This window comes from Vicia villosa, linkage group LG7, assembly GCF_029867415.1.
Source record: "Vicia villosa cultivar HV-30 ecotype Madison, WI linkage group LG7, Vvil1.0, whole genome shotgun sequence".
NCBI classification, from domain to species: Eukaryota; Viridiplantae; Streptophyta; class Magnoliopsida; order Fabales; family Fabaceae; genus Vicia; species Vicia villosa.
Genome location: NC_081186.1, coordinates 55,014,931 through 55,030,399, shown reverse-complemented (window position 1 = coordinate 55,030,399; position 15,469 = coordinate 55,014,931). Strand labels below are relative to the sequence as shown.

At 36.4% G+C, this 15,469-nt stretch overlaps 2 protein-coding genes and 1 long non-coding RNA gene across 4 annotated transcripts; 2 read left to right on the top strand and 1 right to left on the bottom strand.

Moving 5' to 3' along the window:
* The first annotated feature begins 505 nt into the window (after positions 1-505).
* Positions 506-1,814, top strand: LOC131619086 (uncharacterized). The gene is made up of 3 exons (XM_058890226.1): positions 506-1,068; positions 1,153-1,319; positions 1,480-1,814. Exons 1-3 carry the CDS (start codon positions 506-508, stop codon positions 1,812-1,814), a joined length of 1,065 nt encoding a protein of 354 aa, XP_058746209.1.
* Positions 1,815-1,969: 155 nt separating this feature from the next.
* Positions 1,970-10,496, top strand: LOC131620592 (uncharacterized). Of its 2 annotated transcripts, XR_009289189.1 has the most exons (5): positions 1,970-2,311; positions 2,411-2,569; positions 4,189-8,348; positions 8,448-8,606; positions 10,224-10,496. It is a non-coding gene; the product is annotated as an uncharacterized LOC131620592 (long non-coding RNA). The 2 variants fall into 2 exon arrangements; XR_009289188.1 differs by having other exon boundaries at positions 4,189-8,606.
* A 2,208-nt stretch (positions 10,497-12,704) lies between these two features.
* Positions 12,705-13,577, bottom strand: LOC131617231 (uncharacterized protein At5g65660-like). The gene is made up of 2 exons (XM_058888570.1): positions 13,275-13,577; positions 12,705-13,032 (listed from the first exon to the last, which is right to left on the bottom strand). The coding sequence occupies exons 1-2, from the start codon at positions 13,491-13,493 to the stop codon at positions 12,853-12,855; spliced, it is 399 nt and encodes a 132-aa protein (XP_058744553.1). The 5' UTR covers positions 13,494-13,577; the 3' UTR covers positions 12,705-12,852.
* Positions 13,578-15,469: the final 1,892 nt, after the last annotated feature.

The window sequence follows — 15,469 nt, the reverse complement described above, 5'->3', positions numbered from 1 at the left end:
TTTAGGCTACCTATTTCGAGTGCACACTACCTAATGCAACTTAAACAACTTATTTTTCCTAAAAAAAATCATTTAAAACACAAAAAAGGAATGACTTTTGAAAAACTTACCAAATCTATGTTGTGGAAGAGAAGCTTGAATGTAGTGAGAAGCTTTGGAGAAAATGAAGTACAATGCAGTGAAAAGCTTGATTGGATGAAAAGCTTAAATGGCTAAGGAAGTGTCAGTTGGATTTTCTTTTAGTTTTAGTGAGTGCTGAGACAAATGAAGGAGGAAGAAGGAAGGTTCTAGTGCGGGAAAATGTATTCATCTCGTCTGGAGATGCATCTCCGTACCACCCACTAAATTTTAAATTAATGTTGTTTATAGAGATGAATCTTCGGAATAACCTTATACACATATAGAGATTCATCCAAATTAAATTTTGGCAATTAGACAAGGGGATCCTATCTCCCCCTTGCTATTTGTCCTAATGATGGAATATTTTCATAGGCTCCTAACCAAAATGCAAAAGTACCCAAATTTCCATCATCATTCCAAGTGTAAAAAGTTGGCCACAACTGACTTGATCTTCACAGACGATGTTTTACTTTTTTGTAAAGGTGGTCACGGTTCTGTGGAATTTCTTCTCCAAACTATTACTACTTTTTCTGCTTCCACATGTTTGATTATTAATCCCCAAAAATGCAAGGCCTACTATGGTGGAAAGGATGAGAGGACTAAACTTGACTTGCAAATGCTCACCAAGTTTGATGAAAGCATCCTTCCCTTCCGTTACTTAGGGGTTCCCCTCTCAAGTAAGCGTCTTACTATTGCTCATTACCTCCCTCTAATTGATTGGATTCTTAGCAAAGTGAAACACTGGACATCTAAGCTTCTTAGCTATGCTGGGAGATTTCAATTAGTTAGAAGCGTTTCGTTTGCTATTGCTCAGTTTTGGATGCAATGTTTCCCGCTCCCTAAATTTGTTATTCACAAGATTGTGGCCATTTTTCGTTCTCTTGTGTGGGCTGGCAGTATGGAAATCAAGAAAAGGAGCCCAGTGGCTTGGGAGTCAGTTTGCAAACCGTATTATCAGGGTGGTTTTGATATTATCAATCTGGCTGTTTGGATCAAAATTTGCTTATTAAAATGTTTATGGAACATTTGCAGGAAATCAGACAACTTGTGGGTTAAGTGGATTCATATATATTATTTGAAGAATGCTAATATTCTTACCACTCAGAGTAAACCAAGTTGGTCCTGGATGATGAAGGGTATTATGCAGCAAACTGATCTTATACCGACGATCCAGCACACTTGGGATACTATGCTGCAGAGTGCTCGATTTTAGATGAAAGATTCTATAGAGACATTCTAGAAGACAACATCAGATTGCACTGGAGATTTATGCTCAAGCATAACTATGCGAGACCTCATGTGTGTGTGTGTCACTCTTTGGAATCATTCAAGATAGATGTTGCAGTCTTTGTTTTGAAGCTGAGGAAATAGTGGACCATTTGTTCTTTGATTGCCGTGTGACCAAAGACATTTGGGAAGCTGTGCTTTTATGGTTAGAGCTTGATCACATTCCTGCAAAGTGGTTCCTTGAGATACAGCGAGCTGTTGCCTATACTAAAAAGAAAGGATGGAAATCGTCTTGGCTCAAATTGGCTTTAACTGAAGCTGTTCATGAGATTTGGCTTCATAGGAATAGAATTATATTTCAACAGGATAGCATAGCTAACACTAAGGATAGAATTCTTGAAAAAATTGTGTATAGAGGCTGGATGTTTAAGAAGATTAGGTCCCATTTAGCGGCATATATGTCCTAGTCTTGCTTTGATCCTTTTGTTTTTTGTTGGTTGGCTGGATCGTGAGCGATCGCCGTGTATTGTCATTGATTTTTTTGAATTAATATATATCTCTCTTTGATTAAAAAAAATTGGCAAAAAAATAACTTCTCATCAATTTGCGTTGATGTAACATCCCTATTTCTCAAAGCATGAATATTTAGTGATGCCTAATGACTAATAAGTGTCAACATACTATTAAGCATCATTAACAATTGTTAAGAGAATGTTTATTTGGAATGGTTAGGATCCAAAGAGAGTGATTAGAAACCAACAAAATGGCAATTTGGTGAATATGACTTAGTTAGAGGGCAAATGAGACATTAACCTCTATTGCATGGGCTAAGACCAATTAGGTAAGAGCACTATTTTTCTAATTCAGATTTTTATGAAAGTGAAAGAGTTAGAAGCACAAAGAGAAAGAACAATCAAGCCAACAAGAGCATTTTCGCAACCTTGATACAGCTCCACTAAATCAGGTATATCTCTCAACTCGTAACTCCGATCGTAGCGATTCTGGTCCCATTGGAAAGCTAACGAATTTCTCTTCGATTTGCACCTATGGTTCGCATTTATAGCTTCTGTTTTGGAGGAGAAAAATGAGTCTGAAGTTGGGACATGCATGCTGAATGTGATGAAGAATGGGCTACGGGTTTGATGAATTGGGAGTTGGAGTTTTGGTCAAGGGAGGAGCTCAATTGCAGCATGTTCATCATCCAAAGCCCCATTGATGCAAGGTGAGTCCCATAGTTAGGAATGTGGGTAGGATTTGGGAAATTACATGTTCAAGGGTTTAGCTTGTGATCAATGTGATACATGCATAATTAAACAATGAGTTTGGAATTTTGGATATAATTGATGTTGCATGTTGACACTCTATGCCTATTCCTGCTAAATTATGATATATGTATGTATAAACATGATTTAAATTGTTGTGGCATGTTGGGATTTATTTGGAGTGAAGTTGGATTAGAGTTAGAACTTTAAAATGCAGATTTTTGGGACTGTCAGTCATGTAACCGGTTACATTGTTGACGTAACCGGTTACATGTGTGAAAAAGGGTGAAAAACACAGTTTTACAGTGATGTAACCGGTTACATGATTCATGTAACCCGTTACATTGCTGTTGGGCAGATTTTCCAAAACTTCGGAAATTCATAACTTTTGCGTCGTAAGTCCGTTTCGCGCAAACTTTATATCGTTGGAAAGCTAGTAACATGTACTATCTAATGAAATAGGTCCCCAAACCAGAATGTTTGATTTAATAATATTGGAACCCCACTTAGTGCGCCTCGTCGGGCGAGATTTTACGTTACTAACTCCCCCGAGAGCAGTTCCGTTCCGAATAGAGAACCGAACGCCTCCTTAGTCGTGTGAGACTTGTTTAAATTATATTTGATCATGTTAATGCTGTTAATGATCATGGATGTGTTGATTCTCCGTATGCGGATCATTAATTAATTCATTATATTTGAATGCTTTATGATGATAAATGCTATTATGGCTTGATGATTTGTGTGACAATGATCACTTGATTTATGTTTGTTCTGGTCAACTTTCGGATATGATTATATGCATACTTGATGGGAATGATCTGGTGTATACTCATCATGTATGTTGTGATTTTGTGCATTAACGAGTACGCAATGGGAATGATCTGGTGTATACTCATTGCGTATGTCGTCATCTTTATGTCCCCCTCCACGCGGGAATGATCTGGTGTATGCTCCGTGGATGGCCGCCAATGGGAATGATCTGGTGTATACTCATTGGTGGGAAGGGATAGCTGGGCATATTCACCGCTCTCAATGGGAATGATCTGGTGTATACTCATTGATCGGTATGATATATGTGGGTACTCGATGGGAATGATCTGGTGTATACTCATCGTGTTACCTAAAGAAATGCTAGTGCTTGGTGGGAATGATCTGGTGTATACTCACCATGTACTGAAAAAGGCATTTCCTCTGGCAGGAAAACATCGGATGTTGGTACGGTGAGATAGTGATACCATATCGGTATGATCACTTGCTTATTCACCCCTAGTGATGCCACATAGGCAATATCAGTAGGTCCTCTCCGGTGGGTTGGTACAATCATGGCGACGTGATTGTACTAGCAACATCATACTTGTGTGTTGTTTGTGTGTTTAATGATATCTCATTGGTTAGTCACGGGACTTCTAATGGTGATATTGTCCCTGTTGTGTATTTGTACCTGGCCGTGAGGTAAACCCCGGATCCACGGCGGATCCGTTTGTTTGCATGTACCTTGTAGGACCGAGTGAACCCGTAAGATAGGGGGACTCACTGAGATTTAGTAATCTCACCCCAATCAAATTATATTTTTTTTCAGGTGTGGTTTAGTAGCGTTTGGTCAGTAACAGGTTTGGACTGAAGACTTGGAAGTGGTGTTGGCTCGAAGACCTCGTTGGTTTTGACATTCCGCTGTGCAAGATCCATTGAAGACTCATGTATTATGTTTCTTAGTAGAATTTCATGTTGTATTTTATATGGATCTTTCTATAACTATAGCTTTTGTATGTACTCAATATCAATTTTAACGTTTCATGCATAATATACTAGTCAGTTATGTATGGGGTGTTACAGTTGGTATCAGAGCAGGTCGATTCGCGGCCGAGCCATGAGACATCACTAGCAATTCCTTTTCCTCCTCTCAAGTGTGCGATTGCTAGCCTGATTTTACTGAAATCTCATTCAGTTGTTGAACTTGCTCAACTCATCGACTGCGTGTGAGACAGTAGAATTACGGCAGAGCCGCCACGAGGACTCGTAAAACCTGCAAGGTTGTGAACCTAAGTTGTTGGAGTGGGATGAGTAATGAATTGTTGGTTTTAAGTGGATGATATTGGGGTCATCAAGATTAAGGAGAGCGTTCGACACGAAGTAGTAATACCCAAACTGTCAAGGTGTGGATGGAGACAGCTAGAACCCCCAGGATTTTGATTGGACGAAGTAAACTTTCTCTAAGTCTTGGTAATAGCAAGGGAAGTCCAAATAGGATTGAGTAGGAGCCTTGTTAGTGACTTTCTCCGAAGTTGTTGAGCTGGGAATTAGTAGGATTCAGTACTGATGATGCTGTCGGTGTTAAGTGTGACGGGTGAGCTGATAGGACAAAATAACCTTTGGAAATGCGGACAGAGGAGTCAGACCTTTCTGTTTGTGCTAGTACGGACAGTAATTGGATGGATGAAGTATTAGATCCTGATCCAACTTGAAGTACCTTAAGTGAGAGTAGTTACCTAGTAGATGTTGGTGGAATGTATGAGCTTGGTAACTTAAGATTGGCGAAGCTTGAATACCTTGTCGGTGGAAGAGGGCATGCATTTCCGTTCTTATCATTTTGTATTTAAGTTCTAGAACTACGCTAGATGGAATATGAAATGATGTAGAAACGTGAGATGCAGTGACCTAAGTTCTTGTTAGTTGTTGTTTGTCTGACCCCGAGTGAAGCCATAGAACTACGCTTGGCGTTGGGCGTTCAGGCGAGTAAGAACTAAGATCTATCCGGGACGTCAGTAGGATGATCGCAGTTATGTTGGTTGTTAGGAACCATAGTGTTCCTATCTGAACTGAATTATCCTTGGAATCTCATGCATGCGTAGGACGAGTGGGTACGCGCACTGCATGGTGATCCGAAGTTGAACTTCAAATCTTCGTGCTTGCCGTGTTGGCTTTCCGAGTAAGTAAACCTTGGTGTGTAGCACTCTCAGGTTTTAGCATCCTGAGGGGTGTGATTCGAAGGATTTGAGGAACGATGAGCCTATTGGAAGCCTGTTCAGACACTTGTCGGTTGTGACTCTAGGATACGCGTGGAGATCATTATACGCCACTGAGGTAGGTTACCTAGATACATGGCCTCGGAGTTGGACCACCATGTTGGTACTACCAGACGGGTATAATGCCACAGTATCTCTATCGTGCACAAGATGCGTGAGTAATCCTTTTTCCGACATGTGTGGGACAAAGGTGATCCGAAGCTCAAGGTAGAATTCTGATTTGGCACTCGTGAGACACTGATCCAAACTCTCATAAGGTATGATGGATAAGAATCCATATGTCGCGCTCGATAGTAGAGGAATAACTAGACAGCTGATGGTGAAATGGATCAAGATCCAATACTATACTTATGGAGACTCTGAGTGATCGTGATCGCATGAGTTAGTACCCGATTGTGCCTTGGGGATGTTCTCGTTTCGTGAAGTGTTAAGTTGGCAATTTTGCATGGGTGCCTAGAGTGAAACTTATGTGCGGTCATGATATCCTGGTCAGCATAGTGAGTGGCTATCATGTACCATTGGCGACCGGTGATGGAATATGCGAATTGTGTCTTGGACTAGTTCGATGTGTGATGTGTCTGGTAAGGTATTGCTAGATACTCTGAGTGGAGAAGTGTCAATCCTGGTAAAGCATAGACATTTTGGTTTGAGAACTTCCGAGGAGTCTATAAGAGATATGTTCGAAATACAAAGTGCAATTTCTTGCATTGTGACTACACTCAGACCGTTGGGAGCACTGCAATGAAGGATGCAGCCTCCGAGGAAGCCAGTTTAGTGTCAGATTCAGAGGTGGAACAGACATTAGATGACTGTGTGAATGGAGTGTGGCTATGGGTGGATTGTTATATCAGTAAGTCACACGAGTTATCAGAGGTGATACTACGCTAAGAGAATGAAGGTGTATGGTTGGGTAGAAGTTGTGTAAAACTGCTAGAGTTATCATGAGCTACAGTACGACGTGAAGGGTTCGACGTACCGGTTGAGCAACAAAGATTTATTGGAATGAAAAACATAGCAGTTGTATGCTGTGGAAATCAGTAACAGGGAAGAACCTCTAAGTCAGTGAGTATTTGGGTTTCAATGTCCTGAGGATGAAACATGTACCTAAGCTGTGGTAGATGAACTATATGGAATGGCAGAGTAAGTAGAAGCTTGATTCTGGAAAGTACGCAACTTCAAAGAGTAGTAGTCGATGATGGATGTATATAGAGTTCTGACACGTGTTGTAATCGGACAACTGTGGATAAGGAATTATTGTGTATTAATGGAAACCAAGTGAATTATGGATATAACGTGACTCAGAGGATTTCAAGGTATGTGACTTGTGGAATCAGAGTAGCGCAACGGATCAAGGAAGAATCAGATAGGTCTGAGGTAGGAACGAACGGACTATTTGTAGGACTCTATGTTGGGATGAAAGTATGTTCCTAAGGGAAATTGTCGAAGCAGCGTTTCGTTCATTCCAGTCACTCGAGGATCCACCATAAACTCGAGAGGTGTTGTCTATGGGCCAACTTGGGAATACATTTTGTGGATGGCATGCGGTCCGATGTTCGTAGGTCATCAGTTTAGCTTGCAAGTCACAAGGATTGGACTGAGTATCAGACCGTCGAAATGCTGAAGGCTAGAGAGGACATTCAGTTGGCGCAAGTTCTCTGTGGTTATGCCTTGTGTACTATGATTGTACAGGAAGACTGGTACAATGGTTACAGGTCAGAATCTTGTTCGAAGTTGTCGAATGTCAAGGCGATAGTTGCAAGACGATTACACCTTCGCGGTTTACGGTGACAGTTGTATAAGTAAAGATAAATTTGGAACAATCATCCTAAGACTTTAGGAACCAGAGGTTAAGACCGAGGAATTTGGAGATCACCTAATGATATTGTATGGACTCGAATGGAGAATAATTCGAAGTGTTACCGCAGAAGTGACGTGGTGGCAGTAATTCTCAAACGGGAAATAATTCAAGGAGCTGAGTGGATCAGTAATGTTTGTTGAACGAGGGTGAACACATCAGAGAATGAAACGAAGGATATCCGACATGAGTGGGTTATTGGAGTTTTTGAAGTTTTGGAGATTTAGTGCAGAGCAGTAAAGGTCGAGGACCCTTTCCCCAGGTGTGTCAAGACGAAGTATCAGATTAGAAGTGTTGCTTGAGAGTTAAGGTTTCTAATCATGTGTAGTGGGATGCAAGCATCTTGGCAGATTATGTTTCTTCGTACCGAATGACCATCAGACAGAGTAGCGAGATTATCTAAAGAGGAATGCGAGTAACATTCTCTCTCTTGGTTTGATAGATATGAATAGTTGGTTTTCTTGGTGAACGGAAGAATTCGAGGACGAATTCAAATTAAGGGGGGGAGAATGTAACATCCCTATTTCTCAAAGCATGAATATTTAGTGATGCCTAATGACTAATAAGTGTCAACATACTATTAAGCATCATTAACAATTGTTAAGAGAATGTTTATTTGGAATGGTTAGGATCCAAAGAGAGTGATTAGAAACCAACAAAATGGCAATTTGGTGAATATGACTTAGTTAGAGGGCAAATGAGACATTAACCTCTATTGCATGGGCTAAGACCAATTAGGTAAGAGCACTATTTTTCTAATTCAGATTTTTATGAAAGTGAAAGAGTTAGAAGCACAAAGAGAAAGAACAATCAAGCCAACAAGAGCATTTTCGCAACCTTGATACAGCTCCACTAAATCAGGTATATCTCTCAACTCGTAACTCCGATCGTAGCGATTCTGGTCCCATTGGAAAGCTAACAAATTTCTCTTCGATTTGCACCTATGGTTCGCATTTATAGCTTCTGTTTTGGAGGAGAAAAACGAGTCTGAAGTTGGGACATGAATGCTGAATGTGATGAAGAATGGGCTACGGGTTTGATGAATTGGGAGTTGGAGTTTTGGTCAAGGGAGGAGCTCAATTGCAGCATGTTCATCATCCAAAGCCCCATTGATGCAAGGTGAGTCTCATAGTTAGGAATGTGGGTAGGATTTGGGAAATTACATGTTCAAGGGTTTAGCTTGTGATCAATGTGATACATGCATAATTAAACAATGAGTTTGGAATTTTGGATATAATTGATGTTGCATGTTGACACTCTATGCCTATTCCTGCTAAATTATGATATATGTATGTATAAACATGATTTAAATTGTTAGGCATGTTAGGATTTATTTGGAGTGAAGTTGGATTAGAGTTAGAACTTTAAAATGCAGATTTTTGGGACTGTCAGTCATGTAACCGGTTACATGGTTGACGTAACCGGTTACATGTGTGAAAAAGGGTGAAAAACGCAGTTTTACAGTGATGTAACCGGTTACATGATTCATGTAACCCGTTACATTGCTGTTGGGCAGATTTTCCAAAACTTCGGAAATTCATAACTTTTGCGTCGTAAGTCCGTTTCGCGCAAACTTTATATCGTTGGAAAGCTAGTAACATGTACTATCTAATGAAATAGGTCCCCAAACCAGAATGTTTGATTTAATAATATTGGAACCCCACTTAGTGCGCCTCGTCGGGCGAGATTTTACGTTACTAACTCCCCCGAGAGCAGTTCCGTTCCGAATAGAGAACCGAACGCCTCCTTAGTCGTGTGAGACTTGTTTAAATTATATTTGATCATGTTAATGCTGTTAATGATCATGGATGTGTTGATTCTCCGTATGCGGATCATTAATTAATGCATTATATTTGAATGCTTTATGATGATAAATGCTATTATGGCTTGATGATATGTGTGACAATGATCACTTGATTTATGTTTGTTCTGGTCAACTTTCGGATATGATTATATGCATACTTGATGGGAATGATCTGGTGTATACTCATCATGTATGTTGTGATTTTGTGCATTAACGAGTACGCAATGGGAATGATCTGGTGTATACTCATTGCGTATGTCGTCATCTTTATGTCCCCCTCCACGCGGGAATGATCTGGTGTATGCTCCGTGGATGGCCGCCAATGGGAATGATCTGGTGTATACTCATTGGTGGGAAGGGATAGCTGGGCATATTCACCGCTCTCAATGGGAATGATCTGGTGTATACTCATTGATCGGTATGATATATGTGGGTACTCGATGGGAATGATCTGGTGTATACTCATCGTGTTACCTAAAGAAATGCTAGTGCTTGGTGGGAATGATCTGGTGTATACTCACCATGTACTGAAAAAGGCATTTCCTCTGGCAGGAAAACATCGGATGTTGGTACGGTGAGATAGTGATACCATATCGGTATGATCACTTGCTTATTCACCCCTAGTGATGCCACATAGGCAATATCAGTAGGTCCTCTCCGGTGGGTTGGTACAATCATGGCGACGTGATTGTACTAGCAACATCATACTTGTGTGTTTTTTGTGTGTTTAATGATATCTCATTGGTTAGTCACGAGACTTCTAATGGTGATATTGTCCCTGTTGTGTATTTGTACCTGGCCGTGAGGTAAACCCCGGATCCACGGCGGATCCGTTTGTTTGCATGTACCTTGTAGGACCGAGTGAACCCGTAAGATAGGGGGACTCACTGAGATTTAGTAATCTCACCCCAATCAACTTATATTTTTTTCAGGTGTGGTTTAGTAGCGTTTGGTCAGTAACAGGTTTGGACTGAAGACTTGGAAGTGGTGTTGGCTCGAAGACCTCGTTGGTTTTGACATTCCGCTGTGCAAGATCCATTGAAGACTCATGTATTATGTTTCTTAGTAGAATTTCATGTTGTATTTTATATGGATCTTTCTATAACTATAGCTTTTGTATATACTCAATATCAATTTTAACGTTTCATGCATAATATACTAGTCAGTTATGTATGGGGTGTTACAGTTGAAAAATATATAAAAAATATGTGTTCAAATATGCATATCTGAAAGTTAAGGACAATTGTGACTTTTTACCGTGGTGGAAGAACACATATATAAGTAAAAAAACTACCCCTAAATCTTTCTTGTTTGAAAATGCGATAATTTTATAAATTTGGAGAAAAGGGCGATAATGTAAAAAGTAGGAGGAATCTCATTATCTTATGACAACTTTCGTGCCTGTTTGTTTTAACTTTAAAAATAGATTTTGTTTCTTTGTATTTTCAAAAATGGATGTTATAAAACCATTTGTTAAAATATTATAAATTTCTTATATTTGTTTTTTTTCTAAATTGAAAGACTTATTTTGACATCCTATAACATAAATATACATTATTGATGATTAAAATATAGTCAAAATCACAATTTTATAAAAAAAATATATATTTTAAAAATGATTTTTATAAAAAAACTATTTAAAATAGTTTTAAAATTAAGTGAATTTTTGAAAATTTTGATATCTAAAAAAAAATATTCACTAAAATAACATTTTAAAAATATTTATTTAAATCAAATTTTCTTTTGAAATTTTTCATAAAAATTTCTTTATAAATTTTTTTTGAAAAAAAAAAAAAAAACAAACTGGCATTTATTTGCACATTAGGTAAATCTCATTGTTTGGGTTGATTTTGTTGATGCTTGATAGAATGATTGACTAGTTACAAATTACCCACCTTTAATCAAATCACAATTTCAACCGAACGGTGGCACATTCTAGTTGGGAAAGGATTGATATAGCTATCCAATCAACATATACATAATCATTTTTAGTGCACATTCTTATTCCTGATTGGACTCTATCCTAATTTACTAAAGATTCTTTCATTCATATAGATATTATAAGATTTGCTTTTAACTATTTATACTGAAAATATTGATTAATTCATTTGAATTCGGTTACGCAAATGAGTGCCATTCTGATTATGAGTTTTTTTTTTTTTTTACATGATGATAAAATTGAAAACTCACTATCTCAATTGTTCCATCTTGATGTGTTATTTTTTACAAGAGAATTCATTTGTTACTTGTAAGAGCATCTAATTATATAATAACACGAGTTTCCAAATTTAGATGGCACATCCCTGTCAAATATAAATGAGCAACTGGCTTTTTATAAATAATAATTTTATGATATATATATATAATGTTCCAAAACAGCAAAACTTATCCAAAACTATTTTGAAAGCTATGTCCAAAAATAAATAATTAAATTAATAAGCAAAAGAGACAAATTTCTGATTGTATTTTAAGGACAAAGTGAATGAGCAAGTTTATTCTAGAACATATAGTCAATTATCAAATTGTATACTATATTAAATTAAATAAAATATATATATGCCAAATGTGTCATTATAGTATGCGAAGCAAAAAAAAATGATTGTATTTTTTTATAAAAATTAAAATAGTTTTGTTTAATCCGCAAAAAACAAAAAAGTTTTTGCTTATGTGGCAAAAAAATCATTAATTAAAGAGGAGAAATGTTTTTTTTTCAAGGACAGAAAATGACAAAATGTACAACTTTGTTTTGATCTAAATATTCTAGAATATAAGATACTGCTTCAAAAAATTAGAAATGTTTTGGAAATTAGTTTTATACATTCATTAAACTTATTTAAGTTATTATTTTCTTTAGATTGGTTTAGAAGCCTAATGGTTTTTACCTACATTTTTCAAAGGGCACTAATTAAGATATAAATGTAGATTTCTTTTTTAAAATTTTGTATTAATTTATTAATTATTTTTATTTTTATTTTTTAACACAAACTTAATATGTGTCTAAGTTAGCATAACCTATTAATTAAAAAAATGAAAAGGATCATAACAAAATATATAAAGCATAATTGTATTTGGCTAATTTATCATTATTTTATTTTTTTATTAAGAAGATAAAATGGATAACTGACAGTGTAATCAATCAATCAAATTATACTGGAGTATTATTTTTAAATTATAAAAATAATATAGATGATATGTTTAAATTATAAAAATAATATAGATGATATGATGAATGATATATTTTCGTTGGATTGGATTGAATGACACTTGCATCTTCATTCATAGAAATCACTTTTCTATATTTTTATACTTTATATAATGGCGATGGGTGTTAAATGTTGATTTTAAAATAGTATTGTTCTATGGAAAATATCACACTTTTGGCAAATCTAGTCATCCGTTCAAACCAAGATAAGGAAGAGAAAAACAAATTGAAATTTTACTTCAATAATAAAAATTTATAAACCATTTATAGCTCTTTAATAATTACATACCAAAAAAACACAAGGATTAAATTAAATGGAATGGCATCAAAATCCACTAATTGACCATCTACCTAACTATTTACAAATACATAGGAATAGCTAATCGCGGTGGCTTCATGGGTGGTGGCGGTTTCACAACCGTCACAACAATATTTTCCGGCCGCGAAGGCTGACACGGACACGGCATCGCTATGAATCTTGGCACATCATCTCCTGGCATCATCACCGAATAGCTTTCTCCTCTGTTTTGCTTCTCTTCCTATTCAATCCATGCACCCACAAACACAAAAAAAAAAAAAAACATTAGTACCTCAATTCTAAATGTCACAAAATTTATAACAATTACTTCACTTTACAACCATTATATCAAAACCGACTTTGACACTTGTGATTAATTTTTATTAAATTATTACTGATGTCAGAGTCGAATTTTTGGTGTCTGTGCTTTATAGATTAAAACTGAAATTAGTGTGAAAATTGAAATGCTTATTGAATACTTACGGTGGAGTGAAGTTTAGATTTATTGGTTGAATCATTTTGAAGATCGGAATCTGAGAAAGATTGACGGAGGGAACGGAGTTTATCCCAATGGTAACAACAAGAGAGGATGCCACTCAAGCTAAAAATGATGATCAAGAGAAGTGCAGTGCCCAAGGGGAAACCAAGGGACGGTCGAGATACGTCCACGTGGGATGGTGAAAGATGATCCTGGCTCTCCATTGTGTTTTATTGATGATGTTTTTGTGTTGTTTCTTCACAAACACTCATGTGTTTGAGGAACGCAAAGAAGAATAAGTTTTGAATGTGAATGTAGAGAGTATAGTGTATGTGGCGGAGAGCAGGGGTGGCCCTGAGCACGGGCTCGCGGGGCGGGAGCCCAGGGCCCCATAATTTTAGGGGCACCAAAAAACTTTATTTTACCCCTATATATATTAAAAGAAATTTTTTTAATATAAAAATACTTGTTAGAATTTTATTTTTGAAAAATACTGACTATCAAAATTATAGGGACACTACAAAGTCAAAAGTAATAAAAGAATGTAATTTCCCGTAAATAAAATATAGAATAGAATAAAATTAATTAATTCTCCTAAAATAAAATCAATTAATATTATATATCTATAATTTTAGCGACTAAAGAGTTTAATTGAGACACTAAAATTAAAATAATGATATAGAGAATTTTTTATAATATTGATAATGTTATTTGATAGGTTAGAAATCTTCTAACCATGCCAATTTTGGATTCAAGCTGTATTAATAAATTTTGAAAAGCTTTTATTAAATATTTTTTTAGGGAAATTAAGTGAGATAAGTAATATATGCAACGTATTAATTCAAACTGCTAACATATTTATACTGTATTTATACTATATTTTTTTAGTGTTACAACATATTTATACTGTATTTTCTCATTCGACAAAACGTTGGAAAATTCTCAGAGACAATGTGAAAGGTTTAACTATTAAACCATTGTCATAAACACTTTGGGAAAGCCATGTGAATAGTGTATCTGCAATTAAATCTCAAACTTCATATGTAAGAGAAGCACTACTTCAACTAGCTGAACAAGATAACGATCCCAAAATTAAGAGTGAAGCCGAATCTTTAGCAACTCATGAAATTGGAAACTTTGAATATTTAGTAGCTAGGATTATTTAGTTTGAATTGTTAACGGCTGTTAATGAAATTAGCAAAAGTTGGTAAAAAAAGACATGCGTATTGATGTGGCTATAAAAATAGTAAAAAGTTTGATCAAGTATTTGAAAAAATATAGAGAATTTGAATTTGTAAATGCTAAGGCTAGTGCTGAAAAGATTGGGAATGAAACGGAGATTGAAAGTGTTTTTATTCAAAAACGTAAAATTAGTAGAAAATAACACTATGATGAAAATCCATCTCAACCCACACAACTGAATCTTGAGTCTGCTGAAGAGTCTTTCCAAAATCACTATTTCTTATATATTGTAGATCAAACAATTGGCTCTCTTGAGTCTGCTGATAGAAGATTTTATCTAGTTATTTCTTTTATTCTTATGTATTTATTATTAAAAAATTTGGGGCACCACTCTTTTGATTCGCCCAGGGCACCCAAATTCAAAGGACCGGCCCTGGCGGAGAGGTAGAATGGAGTGTGGAAATGGAAAGATAGAATAGAAATGAATGAGATTTGGGTAGTTTAAGTAAGTTGTTCACTCTCTTATGCTATGAGAAGTGCTACCTATAGTACGGAAATATTCGTAGGACCCATTTTCAGTGTTTGATGTTGAATTTTGGAACAAGTGATGGTTGAAAATTGTACTAGGACTTAAGAAAGTGTTGACAGCTCAAATGGATATAAAATCTCCTCAGAAATACTTAAATGACATGGTAAGGCATCTATGTCCACGGAACCACTAAAGTCTCAATAATGTGTTTTTTATATATAAAAAAGATATCGTTAATCCATCCTCATCATTTGGAATTCTTTTTTCTATTAATTTTGTTTCTTTCTTTAGTTCTTTATTTCTCCGTTATACTTTTGGCATCTAATTGAAAACAGAAACGACCCTGAATCATCAAGATAGAATTAGGTCACCCACTTTTTCCAAACAAAAATTAGGGGGCAACATAAATTTTCTATGGGCGCACTATCTATCTATAATGAGAAGCAATTGATGGAGGGTATGGTAGGGACACATTGTTTGAGGACCCTA

What these genes read in the sequence shown, in the direction of transcription:
- LOC131619086 (XM_058890226.1), top strand. Translation starts at nt 506, where the DNA reads ATGCAAAAGTACCCAAATTTCCATCATCATTCCAAGTGTAAAAAGTTG. An exon ending in TGGGAGTCAGTTTGCAAACC is followed by an intron (nt 1,069 to 1,152) that starts GTATTATCAGGG and finishes GAACATTTGCAG; the next exon opens with GAAATCAGACAACTTGTGGG. An exon ending in TTGGGATACTATGCTGCAGA is followed by an intron (nt 1,320 to 1,479) that starts GTGCTCGATTTT and finishes TTTGTTTTGAAG; the next exon opens with CTGAGGAAATAGTGGACCAT.
- LOC131617231 (XM_058888570.1), bottom strand. Translation starts at nt 13,493, where the DNA reads ATGGAGAGCCAGGATCATCTTTCACCATCCCACGTGGACGTATCTCGA. An exon ending in AATCTAAACTTCACTCCACC is followed by an intron (nt 13,033 to 13,274) that starts GTAAGTATTCAA and finishes TGGATTGAATAG; the next exon opens with GAAGAGAAGCAAAACAGAGG.